The sequence below is a fragment of the Triticum urartu genome, chromosome 2A (genome assembly GCF_056163025.1).
Source record: "Triticum urartu cultivar PI428250 chromosome 2A, HENAU_Tu73, whole genome shotgun sequence".
NCBI lineage: Eukaryota > Viridiplantae > Streptophyta > Magnoliopsida > Poales > Poaceae > Triticum > Triticum urartu.
Window position 1 is genome coordinate 505,944,703 of NC_141874.1, and position 21,790 is coordinate 505,966,492.

Below are 21,790 nucleotides of genomic sequence, written 5' to 3' on the forward strand. Positions count from 1 at the left end.
TCCCGTGAAAATATCTTCTCTCTCCCTCATTTTGCTACTCTTTTCCGTGCCGCCGCCACCCCCCTCCCTCTCGGCCGCAGCCTCCTCTCCTCTGCCTCCACCACCTCCTCCTCCCCTGCCTCTCCTCCGCCCATGTCTCCTCACCCCCTCCCTCTGCCTCCGTGCTCAAAAGGAGGAGCCGGGGTCGCTGCCGCTGCGCCTCTACATCGTCCTCACATGCCGTCGTCCTTGCCATTCTGCCGGTGGAGAGCTCCTCCATGATGGCATCCACCGGATCTTGCCGGCCCAGATCCACACGCCTCCTCCTTCCTCGGCAGCTCGTGGAGCCCCATGACGCGTCAACGACGCGTGACCGCACTCGGCCGTGCTTCCCGCCGCTCCTAGTCACCGGGCGCCGTCCCGCCGACGCGGCCCACCGCACGCTGCCACCAGCGTCTTCTTCATGGCGGTAGAGGCGCAGCTTGGGCCCGGGGACCCTGCCGGCGTGGGTGCGACGGCGCCGGCTTCATCTCCATGGTATTCTCTCTTCTCCAATCTCCTCTTTCAGTTCTCTCTCCTTCTCTTTCTTATGTACTCTCTCCCTGATAAATAGAGAGGGCCGAATCAGGATGGATCCAAGCTGCCGACGTCTTTGCTGCCATGGACGAGCCCTCATCCAGCGACCAAGGAAGGCAGGAGAAATCCCTCCTCCTTGCGTTGTTGCATCACTGCATCCCCACGGTAGTCCGGGAGGAGCTCGACCGCCTGCTTTGAGAAGAAGAGATGGTAGGAGGATGAGGCCTGGGCTTGACAAAAAGTGGGTTGGAGCAAGAAGTAGAGCAGGCAATGCCCCTCTCTTCATTGGCATCTGCACAGCCAAATCAAGGATCTAAGCTCCTGGTAAGATCCTCTTTCATTTGTTTTCTTTTTCTTCCATGCCTGCATATCTCTAACTTTTATTAGTTTACCCTTCTAATTTGTGTGATTAATTTGTTGGTTATATTGTTGTTACTAGCTCCTGATTTGGGTGATGAACAAATGATTTAGATTTTGTGTGTAAATCTGAGACGCTACATTGGTTTGGAAGTGAATTTGTAACCTTTTGTTTAATTTAATGGCATACTAAAGCTGATGCAGATGTCCTGTATTTGCTAATGTTATCCATAGGAACCGCCCTCCTATGCCCTGCTCCTCTCGCATTGGCGGAAATTTGGCTCCTCCCCGCCTCCGTCTCCACGTGTGCAGCGACGACCCCGGGAGGAGCTCGAGCCGCAGAGGTGGTCCATGGTGTCGTCGCCGTCATCCTTGGCAGGAGAAGCGTGGGCTGCAGAGATGGCCGGATCTGTCCGATCCTTGCGCTGCCGTCCGTCCACCATCGAGGTTCGTCCCTGCATCCTCGCCTCCATCCTCTCTCACCGTCATGTACGCCCTCGTGGCCGAACGAGGCGACGTGGAAGCTGTGGTGGCGCAATGACATCTTTCCTTGTTTCTGTACTTGTTGAAACAATCAATGGCCTCTTTTTACCTGCAGGATAATGTGTTTGTTCAGCTGATTTGTATAGTTTCAATACCGGGTTGTTAAGGAGAATGCAGATGATGCATATTCCACGAGTTGCAGACCCCCCAACAGCAAATTCAGTCCTACGTTTTTTATGGTACATATTAATATTTTGCTGTGTCCTTATACTGCCCTGGTCAATCCAAATTGGGTTGGAAGGTCTGTTTTAATTTGGTGTTACCTGTAAATCATTTTATATGCTATCTACTCTTCATGATTGAAGTGTAAGTTTTGCTCCATAATTGACTAGAATGAAAGAGGCTTGATTTACATAATACCTAATAGAAGATCACTTTACTTTAGTTATGCAAATTCCTGGAGGGTGTTCCATGGTCGTCATGAGTAGCAGCTGCTGATATTGCTGCTTTCACCTCCGCGTCGGCCCCGGGCAAAGCTGCAACCTTCTCTTCCCCCTCCCCCTAATTCTCCTTATTTCTTCATACATTTGGTTATATTCTATTTACATCCCAAAGGTTTACAATTAACTGTACTACTGTGTTATTTTATTAGTAGTCAAGAGAAGTATGCAGTGTGATACTTAGTGTCGTATTCATTGAATTTTTTTGATCATTCAAAGGTTACACAGAGATGGCTGGCTCCGTCCTGCTCCGGCGATGGCTTCCATCCACCCGATGAACAGGACTACATGGGAGATGTATGACGACCTAGCAAACCCCCGTCTGGTCAGCAGGTACAATGCCCACCTTTGCTCGATTTGTGACTTTGGGAGGAATTGGAGATAGGAGATGCGGAGATAGGTTGCTGGATGGCGATGCAGGCGTATTAGCGCCAACTCAAATGCCTGCAACTTGTGAGGAGTGATGTCGTTTATTTACCTGTGATGTATTAATATATCTAGAATCTTGGGAAGAAGCTATTCACCATGAGGGTTTTAATTCTATGTCATATTTCATTTAATTTTGCTCAAGTTCGCAGCCTCTTTGTTAGGCACTTTCAGTTTGTAACTCGAAGCATCTCATTTTTCTGGTATTTGCATGTTCAGGTCAAGATGTACATTCTGGCTGGGCCAAATGGTCAGTCCACTGTATATAGTTGCTGCATACTGTCTAAAACTGTTTAGCTGATAAGAACATTTAAGCAAGTTGTGTTTTGTACCATACTGCATTGAAATTTTCATCGAGAAATATTTTAAGACTTCACAATTATTTCAATCTGCCTTCACAAAGTAGAGTAAATGAGAAATTTATTCTATTGGTTACAAATCAGTGACTTCTGGTACTTCAAAGTTTAAAGCAGTATACAGTATGCAATGGTCTGTGGAGTGCAATTGCTGAAATTTCTCAGTACTCCCTTCTGTATTTTGCTTTTTCTTGAGTAAGGTCGTACCAAATTATGGTTCAAACTTATGTGTATTCACATATTGTATGTTGGCCTAACAGAGGTCAAAATGTAAAATAGTCAGGGGGTCTGCTCTCTGCCTCGTGTGGATGCAACATGCTTGTCGAAATTTAATTCTGTAAAAGAGAAATACTGATATAACGCAATGATCAGTGTGGAGTAGGATAGTTATAGAGTTCTTCCTCGGTTTTCATTGAGCAAAGAATGGACATGTTTGACTCTTCTGTTGCCGTAATTACCTCTCTAGGTTTGGAGAAATTTATGATCACCATGCACATCCCCATTACTTCCACTTATGATTTTGTATCTATATGTAAAGTCATTTGTCCTAAAATTCTATGCAGAAGTATTCTGATACTTTTCCTTATGAGCCGGTGGAAGCCAATGAGGGTTCCCCATCCGATGCTTGGTGCGGAGAAGGGGTCGTTCTCCTCTCATGCGAGCAGCCCAAGTGCTGCCTGATCCTTCCGTCCAAGATGGAGGTGGTGAACATCGATGTGGCGACGCCTGATGAGTACACGAGGCCGATATGTGTTGTGTCTGATGTAATTTGGAACTCTGGAATTTTCATGGCTGAATGTTTGTCTTTGTGCTTGAATTCATTTGTGTTTGATGTACTATGAATTAATGATTAGCTTTCCGATTGACTTGGTTGTATCTTTTGTCCGAATCAATTGAGAAAAATCTGAATATATAGCTGAATGTGGTGGTTTCACACATTCTGAACGAAGCTCGCAATGAGTATACCTTGCTTCTGAAATCATGAGCTTATTTATTCTATGAAAAAGAGATAAAATTGTAGTATAGTTTGCTCAACAGTGTGTGCAGCAGTATAGATTAAGCAAGGCACAATCTGAGAAGTAGAGCACAAAACTAGAAACAATGTGTGCATCACGTGTATGTTTGCTCAACAATGTGAGAGTATAAGAATATGCAGTACAGTTTGCTCAAAAATATGTGCATCAATGCAGATCGAGCAAGGCACAACATGAGAAGTATAACTCAATATCATATACAGTACTTCTGAATAGCAGTACATCAATAATCAGGAGGAGCTACAAAATTCACACTGAATCAATGAGTGCCGAAGCTACAACTTCAGACAAATATTTACATGAAAAGTTGTAGCCAAAAACACTATGGGCTGTTTGGTTTGCAGCATAAGCTTGCCACGCCTAACCTTAGTCGTGCCATAATAATTTAGGCATGTGTTTGGTTTATTGCCACACTTGTGGCTTGCCACATTTTTCTAGCCACTTGGTCCACATGTCATAGGCTCAACTTTTTCCCAATTCTTGCCACACTTGTGGTGGCCATTTTGTAAGCCACGCTTTGCCTAAGCTTAGTTGTGGCAAAGTTAGCCGTGAACCAAACAGGCCCTATGTTCGACACAGTTCCCTCCAAAACATGGCCACTAGCGCCACCCAACTTCAACTCTGCGGCCGGTGTTATAAGTGCGTGCTCTGGCCGCCTCACCTCGCGAGCCTACATGCCGAGGGGGCGCAGTGCGTGGCTGCGCCAGTCATTGGGAGCTCTGGATGTAGCTACCTCACCTTGGGGCCCCTCTCCGCCGAGGAGAGCTTCATCTCCGCAGTCGGTGTTGTCGGAAGGAGGGGGTTATATGCTAAGGATTTTTGGTTTTAGGGATGTTCTAGACAAGTTCATCAAGAATTGTGGGCAACTGAAGGATGACCTGCTCCGGGCAATGGTGAAGCTGCTGAAGCTTGTGGAGAAGGCTCTTACTAACACTGGGTAACTGGTGTAGTGGACTTGGTAGAGATTGCACGACAGTAAAAGAATTTTATCATATAATAAATGCCAGCTTCATAACAGGATCAATGCCTGAAGACAACAATATGAACCATACTCTGTCGCAGGTAAGATATGTTGCAGAATACCTTGACGATGAAACTTTACAACCCGAGGATGTTCTACACGAAATGAACAAGCATTATTGGGGATTGGACGATGATATGAAAGGCATGTGCTTTGGCCAATGACAACGCACCAAACACACCCACCGGGAAGAGCTGCTTAGACGATGAGGCCATCTTCAATACCGATGGCACATGCAACGATGACTCTACCTGATGTCCATGACCGCATATCTTAGTCATCATAAGCTAAATGACCAGAGCTATATATATGATGAATCTCTGCCCATGTAGCTTGCTTTTTAAAAGCAATGTAAATACACTATCATGATCTGATCTCATGCCTTTGTTTTGGCCTATAAACCTTCCATGCAATGTAATATATAATGATATGCATGAATATCATACCTAAATATCCATTTCCTTATGTTTCAAAGATTTTATAAATGGTCTTAAAATATTCTTATTTACATGGTTTGAATGCTTGGCTCACGCTCCCCCTTTGCGCCATTGGCACAACAGGTCATCTAGTACTGTTAAAGGAATATAGTATACATTCATGGGCTTGGTTACATCGATCGATAATTTAGTATTTCAAACTTAAGTTCTCTTTGGATCCAAGAAATTTTAGAGACATTTTGGAGGATTTCAATCTTACGATTAGTTTTTATGGAAGCCCTTTGGATCGTAGGACTTGGGGCTACTGAATTCATATGGAGAAAATTTTAAAATAATAATAATCATATGGAGCATATTCATATGCCTCTTGTCTCAACTTAATCTCAACATGAGCTTAAACCTCATTTTGTTTTACTTCCTTCGAGAAGTTCAATGCATTTTCACTCCATCTCTCTATCCTCACTCTTGGGTTCTTCAAAATCCGTGTGTGTTGTTTCATGTGCACCATCCAAAGGCACACAAAGGGATTCATGTGTTGAATGTTGGGGAACGCAGTAATTTCAAGAAAATTCCTACACAAGATCATGGTGATGCATAGCAATGAGAGGGGAGAGTATCGTCTACGTACCCTCGTAGACCGTAAGAGGAAGCGTTTTATCAACGCGGTTGATGTAGTCGTACACCTTCACGATCCGTCCCGATCAAGTACCGAACGTACAACACCTCCGCGTTCAGCACACGTTCAGCTCGATGACGTCCTCGCCTTCTTGATCCAGCAAGACGGGCGAAGTAGTAGATGAGTTCCGGCAGCACGACGGCGTGGTGACGGTGTTGGTGGAGAACAATCTTCGCAGGGCTTCGCCTAAGCATTACGAAAACTATGATGGAGGATAAACTAGAGGGGACGGGGTTGCCGGCACATGGCTTGGTGTTTGTTAATGTCTCTTGGGTGCTAGCCCTACCCCTCTATTTATATGTTGAGCCTTGCGGTCGAAACTTGGAGTAAAAGCCTACACAAAGTCGGTTTCACCCGAAAGGCAAGAGTCCTTCTTGGACTCCAGGACCAGACGCCAGGGCTCCCGGCGTCCCCTGGCGTCTGGCCCCTGGACTCCGCAAAACTTTCTTTTGCTCTTTCTAAAAATCTTGTGGGATTTCCCCTTTGGCCCAAATAAAGTGTTCTCGTACCCAAACATTTCGGGATACATTCGGAACCCCTTCCGGTGAATTCCGGAACCCTTCCAGAGACCAAACACTATTATCCCATATATCAATCTTTATCTCCGGACCATTCCGGAGTTCCTCGTCATGTCCTTGATCTCATCCTAGACTTCGAACAACATTCAGTCATCAACATACATAACTCATATAGTACTATATTGTCATGAACGTTAAGCGTGCGGACCCTACGAGTTCGAGAACTATGTAGACATGACTGAGACACCTCTCTGGTCAATAACCAATAGCGGAACCTGCATGCCCATATTGGCTCCTACATATTCTACGAAGATCTTTATCAGTCGAACCGCATAACAACATACGTTGTTCCCTTTGTCATCAGTATGTTACTTGCCCGAGATCCGATCGCCGGTATCTCAATACCTAGTTCAATCTAGTTACCGGCAAGTCTCTTTACTCGTTCCATAATGCTACATCCCGTAACTAACTCATTAGCTACATTGCTTGCAAGGCTTATTGTGATGTACATTATCGAGAGGGCCCAGAGATACCTCTCCGACAATCGGAGTGACAAATCCTAATCTTGATCCATGCCAACTCAACAAACACCATCGGAGACACCTGTAGAGCACCTTTATAATCACCCAGTTACATTGTGACGTTTGGTAGCACACAAAGTATTCCTCCAGTATTCGGGAGTTGCATGATCTCATAGTCATAGGAAAGCAATAGCAACAAACTAAATGATCATCGTGCTAAGCTAACGGATGGGTCAAGTCAATCACATCATTCTCTAATGATGTGATCCCGTTAATCAAATGACAACTCATGTCTATGGTTAGGAAACATAACCATCATTGATTCAACGAGCTAGTCAAGTAGAGGCAAACTAGTGACACTTTGTTTGTCTATGTATTCACACATGTACTAAGTTTACGGTTAATACAATTATAGCATGAATAATAAACATTTATCATGATTTAAGGAAATATAAATAACAACTTTATTATTGCCTCTAGGGCATATTTCCTTCAGTCTCCCACTTGCACTAGAGTCAATAATCTAGATGACATTGTAATGATTCTAACACCCATGGAGTCTTGGTGCTGATCATGTTTTGCTCGTGAGAGAGGCTTAGCCAACGGGTCTGCAACATTCAGATCCGTATGTATCTTGCAAATCTCTATGTCTCCCTCCTTGACTTGATCGCGGATGGAATTGAAGCGTCTCTTGATGTGCTTGGTTCTCTTGTAAAATCTGGATTCCTTTGCCAAGGCAATTGCACCAGTATTGTCACAAAGATTTTCATTGGACCCGATGCACTAGGTATGACACCTAGATCGAATATGAACTCCTTCATCCAGACTCCTTCATTTGCTGCTTCCGAAGCAGCTATGTATTCCACTTCACACGTAGATCCCGCCACGACGCTCTGCTTGGAGCTGCACCAACTGACAGCTCCACCATTTAATAAAAACACGTATCCGGTTTGTGACTTAGAGTCATCCAGATCAGTGTCAAAGCTTGCATCGACGTAACCGTTTACGACGAGCTCTTTGTCACTTCCATATACGAGAAACATATCCTTAGTCCTTTTCAAGTATTCCAGGATGTTCTTGACCGCTGTCCAGTGATCCACTCCTGAATTACTTTGGTACCTCCCTGCTAAATTTATAGCAAGGCACACATCAGGTCCAATACATAGCATTGCATACATGATAGAGCCTATGGCTGAAGCATAGGGAACACCTTTCATTTTCTCTCTATCTTATGCGGTGGTCGGGCATTGAGTCTGACTCAACTTCACACCTTGTAATACAAGCAAGAACCCTTTCTTTGCCTGATCCATTTTGAAATTCTTCAAAACTTTATCAAGGTACGTGTAACACCCACGATGCGGCTATATCTCCACGTGTCGGAGCACGACTTAGAGGCATAACCGCATTGTAGGCATGTCGCAAGAGGGGTAATCTTTACACATCCCATGTACTGAATAAGAAAGGGATAAAGAGTTGGCTTACAATCGCCACTTCACACAATACATAAATAGCATTACATCATCCAGAATACAATCAAGGTCCGACTACGGAACCAAAATAAAGAAAGACAACCCCTAATGGAAAAGATCCCCGATCGCCCCGACTGGGCTCCACTACTGATCAACTGGAAACGAAACAACACAATGAACACGATCTTCATCGAGCTCCCACTTGAGCTCAGCTGCGTCATCTGCACTGGTATCAATGGCACCTGCAACTGGTTTTGGAAGTAATCTGTGAGTCACAGGGACTCAGCAATCTCGCACCCGCGAGATCAAGACTATTTAAGCTTATGGGTAGGAAAGGGTAGTGAGGTGGAGCTGCAACAAGCATTAAGCATATATGGTGGCTAACATACGCAAATAAGAGCGAGAAGAGAAGCAATGCACGGTCGTGAACTAGAAGTGATCAAGAAGTGATCCTGAAACTACTTACGTTTAAGCATAACACAAGAACCGTGTTCACTTCCCGGACCCCGCCGAGAAGAGACTATCACGGCTACACACGCGGTTGATGCATTTTAATTAAGTTAAATGTCAAGTTTTCTACAACCAGATATTAACAAATTCCCATCTGCCCATAACCGTGGGCACGACTTTCGAAAGTTCAAAACCCTGCAGGGGTGTCCCAACTTAGCCCATCACAAGCTCTCACGGTCAACGAAGGATATTCCTTCTCCTGGGAAGACCCGATCAGTCTCGGAATCCCGGTTACAAGACATTTCGACAATGGTAAAACAAGACCAGCAAGACCGCCCGATGCGCCGACATCCTGATAGGAGCTGCACATATCTCGTTCTCAGGGCAACACCGGATGAGCGCTCCGTACAACTAAAACCAGCCCTCAAGTTTCCCCGAGGTGGCGCTGCAAAGGACTCTAGTTCGGACCAACACTTAGACAAGCACTGGCCCGAGGGGGGGCTTAAAATAAAGATGACCCTCGGGTTGGCCGACCCAAGGGAAGGGTAGGTGGTGGTGAGGCAAATGGTAAAACCAAGGTTGGGCCTTGCTGGAGGAGTTTTATTCAAAGCGAACTATCAAGGGGTCCCCATAACACCCAACCGTGTAAGGAGCGCAAAATCAAGGAACATAACACCGGTATGACGGAAACTAGGGCAGCAAGAGTGGAACAGAACACCAGGCATAAGGCTGAGCCTTCCACCCTTTACCAAGTATATAGATGCATTAAAGTAAATAAGAGATAATAATGATATCCCAACAATAACCATGTTCCAACATGGAACAAACTTCAGCTTCACCTACAACTAACAATGCTATAAGAGGGGCTGAGCAAAGCGGTAACATAGCCAAACAACGGTTTGCTAGGAACTGGTGGCTTAGAGGGTGACATGGCAATATGGAAGGCATGATATAGCAAGTGGTAGGTATCGCGGCATAGCAATAGATCGAGCAACTAGCAAGCAAATATAGAAGTGATAGAGGGTATGGTCATCTTGCCTGAGATCCCGCAAGGAAGAAGAACGAGTCCATGAAGAAGAAAAATGGACGTAGTCGAACGGATCCTCACAAACGCGACGTTATCGGAACTAACCCGAAGAAGCAACACCTGAAAGAAGCAAACAACATGGTAAACAACCATCACATAAGCATGGCATGATGCACAACCAAGTATGATGCATGTCCGGTTTAATGAGGCATGGCATGGCAAAGTGCACAAATAATACTACAAGTTAAGTGGAGCTCAATATGCAACGAGTTGCATATTGCCGGACACCACATTTGATTATTTAGTTCGATCTCGTTTATGTACCCAACAATATTAAATGTTCTTAAACATGGCAAGGGTTGGAGCAAATGAAAACTACCTATCTAGGCAAGGTTAAATGAGGCCGGAACAACAAACAACAAGTCCAGAAACTCCTCATGAGCATATTTTAGATTTGGTACTGTTCTGCCCTAAACCATATTTTATAGTTATTAAACATGCAAGAAAAGTGCACCATGTTAAACTAGGCATTTTTCTACCCCATTTACATATAAAGTTTATTTAAAATGGAGCTACGGTTATTTAGTTATGAAATAAACATTTTAACACGACATAGGAGCAAATTTAACCAAACAACATTTTAAACATTTCAAACATGTATGAGAGTTGGATATTGTGAAACTAGATGAAATTCTAGTCATATTTCATATATAAAACATTTTAAACCGATGCTCGGTTCAACAGTTATTAAATGCATGAAGTTAGGGGGTTTTCTGTAAAAACTGGTAAACTCTGGAATAATTGCTAAAATTGCAGAGCCAAAAAATACATTACGGGCCGAAACTAAGCAGAGGCCCAACAGGGTAACAGGCGTAACATGGTTAAACAGCGCTCCGAGAGTAATATAGTGGAGGGCTGCGGGGAGCTCACCATGGGCTTGGCCCGTTCGGTGGAGAGGCTGGCCGGAGCCAGGCCTTGCTGGAGGATGCGGCCCACGCGGGCACAAGGAGGCCGGTTCAGTCTCGCGGAATCAAGACGAGCAGGGGCAGCGGTCAACGGGCGAACGGGAGGTGGACCAGGCGCGTGGAGAGGAAGCGGTCAACGCGAGCGCTCGTCGTCTCGTCTTGTCGCTCGGAGCGGAGAGCACAGTCAGGCGAGGCGGACGCAGGTGGGACTCCGGCAAGCGGCAGGATCCGGGCGAAGGCGACCCGATCCGGTGGCGGGAGCTCCTACGGGGTAGCCACGAGGGTGGCGGCAGCCATGGGAGCTCCTGCTTGGGAGGAGGCGCGAGGTAGGGGACGGAGTGGACGCTGCAGGAGGTGAACGGTGCGACTGCTGCTTGAGGAACGACGACGACGGGGGACCGCGGCGGCGCAGCAGGCTCCAAAGAGGTTGCCGGTGGCCGGGGACGAGGCCCAGCCGACGGGATCCGGCCAGGAACGCAAGGTCGCGGAGGAGACTGGCGGCTTGGCGTCCATGGTGGCTCCAGTGAGGGGTGCCGGGCGACCAGTGGGCAAAACCGCGGGGCAGTAGCTGTAGACGACGGTGACGATGGGATCTCGAGGTCGAGCCCAGGCCATGGCGGCTTCCTTCCGTTCCCTGGTGAAAATGAGACCGAGAGATGTGAGAGAGAGAAGCACAGGGAGGAAAAGGAGACAGGGCGCGGGCGCTTAACTCGTGGTCGCCGGCCGTCAGCCGACGAGGTGGGATGGAGGAGCACGGGGCTCGGGCGACCGATTGGTCAAGCATGCAAAACGAGGGAGAGGGTTGGGGAGGATTTGGATCGAGGGGAGGCCTCGAGTGCTGGTTGGGTTGCTGCCGAAAACGAGGAGGAGAAGGTAGGAGGATGCATTGGATCCGAGAAGGAGACTGTGGGATCGAGGGAAGGGATCCCGAGGTCGGTGGTGGCGGCTAGGAGGATCCCTAGAAATTAGGGATTCGGTCTAGGAATAGGCTAACTGTGAGTTAGATTAAGGACGATCTAGTCCCTTCGATCGTAATCGGACGGTCCAGAAACAAATAGGTAGGGAGTCCAAAAAGAAAAACGGAGATGTTTTGTAGATGTTTGGGGATGAACCGAACCCAACGGTGACGACTGCCCGGGTCGGGTCCGGGACAACTTTCAGACGCGCGCACGAGGAGGGTCGCGGGCTGACGAGAGAGGTTAGGTAGGGCCTGGCGGTGAATGGTAGTGGGCTGTGCAGAAAGCCTTGGGCTGGGAGAAGAGAAGAGAGAGACCTGGCGACTGTTTTCGGAGACCGAAAACGTCCGACGTTTGACCGACTATACTGTCGCTGTAGATATCCGTTGGGGCATCGAACGAACTCCAAATGCGATGAAACTTGGCAGGTGAACTACTAACAACATAACAACACTACATGCCAACTTTCAACCCATTCCGAGAACATTTTCCGGACACTTATAAAAATATTATTTCAGACATGCCGCGGGCGCGTGCAAGTGTGTCTGGGCTCAGAACGGACAATGGAAGGAACGGGGAGAACCGGACGAATGCAAGTTTTGAAAACATTATGACGCAATGCACATGATGACATGCCAAGATGCAACACGCAAGCGAATGACATGGCAACGACGGCGAATAACTGGAAGACACCTGGCGCATCATTCTCGGGGCGCTACAACACTCCACCACTACGAGAGGATCTCGCCCCGAGATCTAGGATGGCACGGGAGGGAAACAAAAGAGGAAGAGAAGAGGTAAAACTAAGTTGCTTCTTTGACAAATAAGTGAAACCAAAGAACCTTGAAAGGTTGAACAAATTGAAAGAAAGAATATAACGAAGATGAACAAAGTTGAAAACCTCCGTTAGAAAAGAGGAACAAGGAACATCAGGAGAACCCTGTAGGTTGAAAGACATAAGAAAAGGGATTGCAAAGGACAAGAAGTACATGCATGCACTCTTGTTGAAACGATATGTACAAGGAACGATAAAGATCAATTACGACAACACCCCGGTTGGAAATGGAAGGTAAGAATATGAACTTGCCAAAATGAAAGCACTTGGATGAGACTCCGGTTAGAAGAGGAATGATAGACATAACACTCTGGTTAAAACAAGATAGAGAAGGGAAAAGAATGATATAATTTGGGCAGCACTCCGACTGGAAGATGGAAAGAATAGAACATGATTTTACAAGATGAGAGGATACTAGATGGCATCAACAACATACTGCCTCCGGAACTATTGAAAGAATGGAACAAGGGGTAAGAAAGATCTCAAACAGCACTCCGGTTGAGAAGGAAGGAAAAACTTGATAAGATGAGAGAACTTGAATGAAAACACGACACTCCGGTAGAATGGATAAGCAAAAGGAAATAACATGATATTTGACAACAAATGGGATGATGGGTCGAAGAGTGCAACATCACAATGCCTCTGGAAGAAATGAAAGAAATGAATTTACTGAGTGGAGGAAAACAAGATCTGAAAAGAGCACGCTTACACGAGATGCTAGAACGGAGTTGTTGGATTATCAACAACGAAAGGATAAGATTGTTGTGGCCTTATGGAAAACATCTCAAAATCTTGAGGTGAAATTCTACCACTAACGAAAAACAACAGATTGGATTGATATCAACAAGAAGACGAGAACTTATTTCACCGGGAGGATAAATGAAGAACTAGGGTCATTTATAAGCACCATAAATAGCACAATCCTTAGGGAAAACTATAGGTGAAATATAACCCAAGATAACTCCAATGAAGAGATTGATGGATTTAAGATACCTCATTCCTGACAACTTGTCCATCATGAAACATGAAGGAAAATTGTCAACAATGACATAACACCATCTCAAAAGATGAGATATGAAAGAATTGCACTTCGGAATGCAAGAAGAAGAAAGCTTGAACTTCTCAAAACAAGACATGTGTAGAACACCATGTTTATTTGGGAGTATAGCTTGGCGATCTTAACTTCGAAAGAGATCTTGAAGAACAATTGAAGAATGAAAAGAATCCTTGACGAACCACCATGTAAAGCCTCCATGAAGAAATCCGATAATAAAAGGATGATAAAAGAAAGAGAAGTTGAAAACACATGGTGAAACCTTGGGATGATTTAGCTGAATCTTTGTGGTAATATAATTGAGAGAGCTTGGAACTCCGGGAAAAGAAAAAATGAAACAATTGAAACCGAGAACTTGATGAGCCTCCGAAATAAGGAATTGAATTTACTCGATGAAACAAGAATAAGAATTACACTATGCTTATCCTTCATCAATTTAGATTGATGACAAGAAATGGATTTGACATACTACTTATTCTCAATGGAAAGGATTAAGGAACGATATTGTGCAAACTTGGGAAGGTCTTCAACGAACCACTGGTAGGATTTGGAAAGAATGAATGAATTGATATGACAATGAATGAAGAGAACTCTTGAACGAACCACCGTAAGAATTGAACAAGAAAGTAGCAAAAGCACAATTCACTAGGAAGAATTGGAAAATGAATGAAGATACTTGCTAGGATTTAGATACAAGTGAACAAAGAGATCATGAACTGGTTAGAGGATGTTTGAGCGATGCACCGGTAAGATTTGGAGAACGAGAGCTGAAAGCTGAGAATGAATAAACCTGAAATGATGACCTTCAGAGAATCGAACTGAAAAGACTCCTGAATTGCTCCGGATGGTTGAAAAGAATTCTCACAATTGAAAACAATTATGAGAGGATGGCATCAAGCTTGAACTACGCATCTCTGAGAGAACGGATAAGATTTGGAGGAAAAACTTCTTCGGTCTTCAAATCCGAGAATGACGACGAGAAACACCACCAAGAATTGTTGAGACACTCCGGAATGACTAAAAGAGGAGAGGTTGAGCCAACAATGAAAATAATTTGAAAGATCTTGGAGAAGGCATTTGACTGATGATAATTCATTCTTACGTCAAACTTGGAAAAGAATTTGAGAGTAACTCCGGAAAAATTAGAAGAGTCAGGTAAGATCCTGGGAAAAACCTGTGGGTTAGGGCCCACTCAAAAGAAAACACTGTTGAACAATTTGAAAGTGAGATTGCACCGATTGAATTAAAAGTCTTGAATGAGATAACATCCTCGAGATAGCTTAAGCGAATTAGCAATGGAAACGCGAATCTCCTGAGATATCTTCAGCACTCCGGAATAAATGAATGGCGAGAAGTGGATGATCAAGAGGTGCACCAGCATGAGAAAATATTTGGAACGAGAAAAATGATATTATCAACAAAGCTTGAATTGAATCCACCAGAGAAGAAAAAGAATGAAGAATGATGCACTTGAAGCTCCGTTAGAATCTTCATGAGAATCACCGGATAAGACTATTGACGGAAAAGAATGGAGAGACCTCGCATCGATAAGATGGATACTTGATTAAGAAATCTGAGTCCTTGAAGAAAAAGGGTGGGTGGGCGGGAAAACAAAGGCAACTTGGAGACGGATGAAACAAACACCATTGACGAAAACTTAGAGTTGATCTTGCGATGTCGAAATGATCGGATCCACTTGAAGAGAAACACGCCGGTTGAAAAGGATTGACATGACAATCTTGATGATCATGACGGATTAGCATCCACATAGAAATATGAGAACACCGCTTAGGAAAGGTATGGAATCAACATTTGACTTTGAAGCAACTCGAATACCACAACTGAAAAACAAAACAAAGGATTGGCTTGCAGAATAAGTCGGAACAAACATATGATAGACATTTTGTCCGAAGTTTTCGTGGTGGGGCCCACACGGGCTCGATCATATAGCACCATCATGTACAAGGCAGTGCACATGACATACGAAGTGTCCCCGAGTCAGCATATCCAAGGACTCTTTAAGACACAACGAGACCACTGTAAAACCAACCGTGGATAGGCGGACCACTAGACGTCGAACCCCAATATCATATCATGCATCTGTCGGAAAGATATCCTAGGAGCTACTTGAATTCCCACTTATAAACTCCCGAAACTTTCTGGTTATGCAATCAGGTGTTGGGGATACAGGGGAAGCATAATATCTCACCCAAAACTAGCAAATCCTACATCCAGCTGTATCCATCCTTCAACACATAACCAAGAAACCTTCGGAAATCATTTACCTCAACCTTCGAAAAGCATCCATTATACGAGTTATGACAATACTCCCGAACTCCCGCCCCAGTACTGGGTGGCGTCGAGGTTATCTCACCAACAACTGCATAAAAGAGATTTTCGATGTCGGCGAACTCAGGTATTCCAGAACTGCAACGATAAAATTGTGACGACAATACCTCGGAGCTCAACTCCCCGGGACACTGCCACAACCCCTAAATGTCAGGAGGCACCAAGAACAATGTTCTCGTCACAAAACCATCGGAACGATTCCAAGATACCCGCGTGATCCTAAAAAAATTCATGAAATTTGAGGAGAGAAGAGTCAAAACTCTACGTCAGGAGGCCTCACCAGAGCGACGAAGGGACTGAGGAGTAAAAAGAATCCTACTCTCCGATATATATAATCCTAAGACTCAAAACATTTTGTTCTAGACTCAACAACGTCAGCGATTCGATCAAGCAGGGGGCTCCTAAGTCGGGGATGGCTCTGATTACCAACTTGTAACACCCACGATGCGGCTATTTCTCCCACGTGTCGGAGCACGACTTAGAGGCATAACTGCATTGTAGGCATGTCGCAAGAGGGGTAATCTTTACACATCCCATGTACTAAATAAGAAAGGGATAAAGAGTTGGCTTACAATCGCCACTTCACACAATACATAAATATAGCATTACATCATCCAGAATACAATCAAGGTCTGACTACGGAACCAAAATAAAGAAAGACAACCCCTAATGCAAAAGATCCCCGATCGCCCCGACTGGGCTCCACTACTGATCAACTGGAAACGAAACAACACAATGAACACGATCTTCATCGAGCTCCCACTTGAGCTCAGCTGCGTCATCTGCACTAGTATCAATGGCACCTGCAACTGGTTTTGGAAGTAATCTGTGAGTCACGGGGACTCAGCAATCTCACACCCGCGAGATCAAGACTATTTAAGCTTATGGGTAGGAAAGGGTAGTGAGGTGGAGCTGCAGCAAGCACTAAGCATATATGGTGGCTAACATACGCAAATAAGAGCGAGAAGAGAAGCAATGCACGGTCGTGAACTAGAAGTGATCAAGAAGTGATCCTGAAACTACTTACGTTCAAGCATAACACAAGAACCGTGTTCACTTCCTGGACCCCGCCGAGAAGAGACTATCACGGCTACACACGCGGTTGATGCATTTTAATTAAGTTAAGTGTCACGTTTTCTACAACCGGATATTAACAAATTCCCATCTGCCCATAACCGCAGGCACGGCTTTCGAAAGTTCAAAACCCTGCAGGGGTGTCCCAGCTTAGCCCATCACAAGCTCTCACGGTCAACGAAGGATATTCCTTCTCCCGGGAAGACCCGATCAGTCTTGGAATCCCGGTTACAAGACATTTCGACAATGGTAAAACAAGACCAGCAAGACCGCCCGATGCACCGACATCCTGATAGGAGCTGCACATATCTCGTTCTCAGGGCAACACCGGATGAGCGCTCCGTACAACTAAAACCAGCCATCAAGTTTCCCCGAGGTGGCGCTGCAAAGGACTCTAGTTCGGACCAACACTTAGACAAGCACTGGCCCGAGGGTGGGCTTAAAATAAAGATGACCCTCGGGTTGGCCGACCCAAGGGAAGGGTAGGTGGCGGTGAGGCAAATGGTAAAACCAAGGTTGGGCCTTGCTGGAGGAGTTTTATTCAAAGCGAACTGTCAAGGGGTCCCCATAACACCCAACCGTGTAAGGAACGCAAAGTCAAGGAACATAACATCGGTATGACGGAAACTAGGGCAGCAAGAGTGGAACAGAACACCAAGCATAAGGCTGAGCCTTCCACCCTTTACCAAGTATATAGGTGCATTAAAGTAAATAAGAGATAATGATGATATCCCAACAATAACCATGTTCCAACATGGAACAAACTTCAGCTTCACCTGCAACTAACAACGCTATAAGAGGGGCTGAGCAAAGCGGTAACATAGCCAAACAACGGTTTGCTAGGAACTGGTGGCTTAGAGGGTGACATGGCAATATGGAAGGCATGATATAGCAAGTGGTAGGTATCGCGGCATAGCAATAGATTGAGCAACTAGCAAGCAAATATAGAAGTAATTTCGAGGGTATGGTCATCTTACCTGAGATCCCGCAAGGAAGAAGAACGAGTCCATGAAGAAGACAAACGGACGTAGTCAAACGGATCCTCACAAACGCGACGTTATCGGAATTAACCCGAAGAAGCAACACCGGAAAGAAGTAAACAACATGGTAAACAACCATCACATAAGCATGGCATGATGCACAACCAAGTATGATGCATGTCCGGTTTAATAAGGCATAGCATGGCAAAGTGCACAAACAATACTACAAGTTAAGTGGAGCTCAATATGCAACGAGTTGCATATTGCTGGACACCACATTTGATTATTTAGTTCGATCTCGTTTATGTACCCAACAATATTAAATGTTCTTAAACATGGCAAGGGTTAGAGCAAATGAAAACTACCTATCTAGGCAAGGTTAAATGAGGCCGGAACAACAAACAACAAGTCCAGAAACTCCTCATGAGCATATTTTAGATTTGGTAATGTTCTGCCCTAAACCATATTTTATAGTTATTAAACATGCAAGAAAAGTGCACCATGTTAAACTAGGCATTTTTCTACCCCATTTACATATAAAGTTTATTTAAAATGGAGCTACGGCTATTTAGTTATGAAATAAAACATTTTAACAAGGCATAGGAGCAAATTTAACCAAACATCATTTTAAACATTTCAAACTCGTATGAATGTTTGATATTGTGAAACTAGATGAAATTGTAGTCATATTTCATATATAAAACATTTTAAACCGATGCCCGGTTCAACAGTTATTAAGTGCATGAAGTTAGGGGTTTTTCTGTAAAAACTGGTAAACTCTGGAATAATTGCTAAAATCGCAGAGCCAAAAAAATACGTTACGGGCCGAAACTAAGCAGAGGCAGAACAGGCTAACAGGCGTAACATGGTTAAACAGCACTCCGAGAGTAATATAGTGGAGGGCTGGGGGAGCTCACCATGGGCTTGGCCCGTTCGGTGGAGAGGCTGGCCGGAGCCGGGCCTTGCTGGAGTATGCGGCCCACGCGGGCACGAGGAGGCCGGTTCAGTCTCGCGGAATCAAGACGAGCAGGGGCAGCGGTCAACGGGCGAACGGGAGGTGGACCAGGTGCGTGGAGAGGAAGCGGTCAACGCGAGCGCTCGTCGTCTCGTCCTGTCGCTCGGTGTGGAGAGCACAGTCAGGCAAGGCGGAAGCAGGTGGGACTCCGGCAAGCGGCAGGATCTGGGCGGAGGCGACCCGATTCGGTGGCGGGGAGCTCCTGGGGGTAGCCACGAGGGTGGCGGCAGCCATGGGAGCTCCTGCTCGGGAGGAGGCGCGAGGTAGGGGACGGAGTGGACGCGACAGGAGGTGAATTGTGCGACTGCTGCTTGAGGAACGACGATGACGGGGGACCGCGGCGGCGCAACGGGCTCCGAAGAGGTTGCCGGTGGCCGGGAACGAGGCTCAGCCGGCGGGATCCGGCCAGGAACACAAGGTCGCAGAGGAGACCGGCGGCTTGCCGTCCATGGAGGCTCCGGCGAGGGGTGCCGGGCGACTACCGGGCAAAACCGCCGGGCAGTAGCTGTAGACGACGGTGACGATGGGATCTCGAGGTCGAGCCCAGGCCATAGCGAGTGAGTTAGATTAAGGACGATTTAGTCCCTTCGATCGTAATCGGACGGTCTAAAAACAAAAAGGTAGTGAGTCCAAAAAGAAAAACGGAGATGTTTTGTAGATGTTTGTGGATGAACCAAACCCAACGGTGACGACTGCCCGGGTCGGGTCCGGGACAGCTTTCGGACGCGCGCGCGAGGAGGGTCGTGGGCTGAGGAGAGAAGTTAGGTAGGGCCTGGCGGTGAATGGTAGTGGGCTGTGCAAAATGCCTTGGGCTGGGAGAAGGGAAGAGAGAGACCCGGCTACTGTTTTCGGAGACCGAAAACGTCCGACGTTTAACCGACTATACTGTCGCTATGGATATCCGTTGGGGCATCAAACGAACTCCGAATGCGATGAAACTTGGCAGGCGACCTACTAACAACATAACAACACCGCATGCCGACTTTCAACCCATTCCGAGAACATTTTCAGGCCACTTATAAAAATATTTTTTCAGACATGCCGCGGACGCGTGCAAGTGTGTCTGGGCTCAGAACGGACAACGGAAGGAACGGGGAGAACCGGACGAATGCAAGTTTTGAAAACATGATGATGCAATGCACATGATGACATGCCAAGATGCAACACACAAGTGAATGACATGGCAACGACGGCGAATAACTGGAAGACACCTGGCGCATCGTTCTCGGGGCGTTATAGTATGTGCTTTGTGAAAGTCCAATCAAGCGTCTTGATCTATCTCTATAGATCTTGATGCCCAATATATACGCAGCTTCACCGAGGTCTTTCATTGAAAAGTTCTTATTCAAGTATCCTTTTATGCTATTCAGAAATTCAATATCATTTCCGATCAACAATATGTCATCTACATATAATATCAGAAATGCTATGGAGCTCCCACTCACTTTCTTGTAAATACAGACTTCTCCAAAAGTCTGTACAAAACCATATGCTTTGATCACACTATCAAAGCATATATTCCAACTCCGAGAGGCTTGCACCAGTCCATAAATGGATCGCTGGAGCTTGCACACTTTGTTGGCACCTTTTGGATCGACAAAACCTTCTAGTTGCATCATATACAACTCTTCTTTAAGGTATCCATTAAGGAATGCAGTTTTTACATCCATTTACCAAATTTCATAATCATAAAATGCGGCAATTGCTGACATGATTCGGACGGACTTAAGCATCGCTACGGGTGAGAAGGTCTCATCGTAGTCAACTCCTTGAACTTGTCAAAAACCTTTTGCAACAAGTCGAGCTTTGTAGACAGTAACATTACCGTTAGCGTCAGTCTTCTTCTTGAAGATCCATTTATTCTCTATGGCCTGCTGATCATCAGGCAAGTCAACCAAAGTCCATACTTTGTTCTCATACATGGAACCCATCTTAGATTTCATGGCCTCAAGCCATTTTGCGGAATATGGGCTCATCATTGCTTCCTCATAGTTCGTATGTTCGTCATGGTCAAGTAACATGACTTCCAGAACATGATTACCGTACCACTCTGGTGCGGATCTTACTCTGGTTGACCTACGAGGTTCGGTAGTAACTTGATCAGAAGTTTCATGATCATCATCATTAGCTTCCTCACTTACTGGTGTAGGAATCACTGGAACTGATTTCAGTAATGAACTACTTTCCAATAAGGGAGAAGGTACAATTACCTCGTCAAGTTCTACTTTCCTCCCACTCACTTCTTTCGAGAGAAACTCCTTCTCTAGAAAGGATCCACTCTTAGCAACGAATATCTTGCCTTCGGATCTGTGATAGAAGGTGTACCCAACAGTCTCCTTTTGGTATCCTATGAAGACACATTTCTCCGATTTGGCTTCGAGCTTATCAGGTTGAAGCTTTTTCACATAAGCATCGCAGCCCCAAACTTTAAGAAACGACAACTTGGGTTTCTTGCCAAACTACAGTTCATAAGGCGTCGTCTCGACGGATTTAGATGCTGCCCTATTTAATGTGAATGCAGCCGTCTCTAAAGCATAACCCCAAAATGATAGCGGTAAATCAGTGAGAGACATCACCATATCTAATAAAGTGCGATTACGACGTTCGGACACACCATTACGTTGTGGTGTTCCAGGTGGTGTGAGTTGCGAAACTATTCCACATTGTTTCAAATGAAGTCCAAACTCATAACTCAAATATTCACCTCCACGATCAGATCGCATAAACTAGAT

At 45.5% G+C, this 21,790-nt stretch overlaps 2 protein-coding genes and 1 long non-coding RNA gene across 3 annotated transcripts; 2 read left to right on the top strand and 1 right to left on the bottom strand.

Moving 5' to 3' along the window:
- Positions 1–825: 825 nt before the first annotated feature.
- LOC147985648 (uncharacterized) lies at positions 826–1,561 on the top strand. The gene is made up of 3 exons (XM_087539915.1): positions 826–879; positions 1,147–1,359; positions 1,511–1,561. The coding sequence occupies exons 1-3, from the start codon at positions 826–828 to the stop codon at positions 1,559–1,561; spliced, it is 318 nt and encodes a 105-aa protein (XP_087396041.1).
- Positions 1,562–1,566: 5 nt separating this feature from the next.
- On the top strand, positions 1,567–3,519 carry LOC147985649 (uncharacterized). Its single transcript, XM_087539914.1, has 4 exons — positions 1,567–1,634; positions 2,115–2,228; positions 2,541–2,571; positions 3,241–3,519. Exons 1-4 carry the CDS (start codon positions 1,567–1,569, stop codon positions 3,517–3,519), a joined length of 492 nt encoding a protein of 163 aa, XP_087396040.1.
- A 4,589-nt stretch (positions 3,520–8,108) lies between these two features.
- On the bottom strand, positions 8,109–11,735 carry LOC147985650 (uncharacterized). The gene is made up of 3 exons (XR_015616793.1): positions 10,761–11,735; positions 9,842–9,950; positions 8,109–8,601 (listed from the first exon to the last, which is right to left on the bottom strand). It is a non-coding gene; the product is annotated as an uncharacterized LOC147985650 (long non-coding RNA).
- Positions 11,736–21,790: the final 10,055 nt, after the last annotated feature.

Bases quoted from the DNA above. Each gene is read 5' to 3' on its own strand.
- LOC147985649 (XM_087539914.1), top strand. From the start codon at position 1,567: ATGCAGATGATGCATATTCCACGAGTTGCAGACCCCCCAACAGCAAAT. The intron at 1,635-2,114 runs GTACATATTAAT...GATCATTCAAAG, and splicing joins TCAGTCCTACGTTTTTTATG to GTTACACAGAGATGGCTGGC. The intron at 2,229-2,540 runs GTACAATGCCCA...TTGCATGTTCAG, and splicing joins AACCCCCGTCTGGTCAGCAG to GTCAAGATGTACATTCTGGC.
- LOC147985648 (XM_087539915.1), top strand. From the start codon at position 826: ATGCCCCTCTCTTCATTGGCATCTGCACAGCCAAATCAAGGATCTAAG. The intron at 880-1,146 runs GTAAGATCCTCT...TGTTATCCATAG, and splicing joins ATCAAGGATCTAAGCTCCTG to GAACCGCCCTCCTATGCCCT. The intron at 1,360-1,510 runs GTTCGTCCCTGC...TTTTACCTGCAG, and splicing joins GCCGTCCGTCCACCATCGAG to GATAATGTGTTTGTTCAGCT.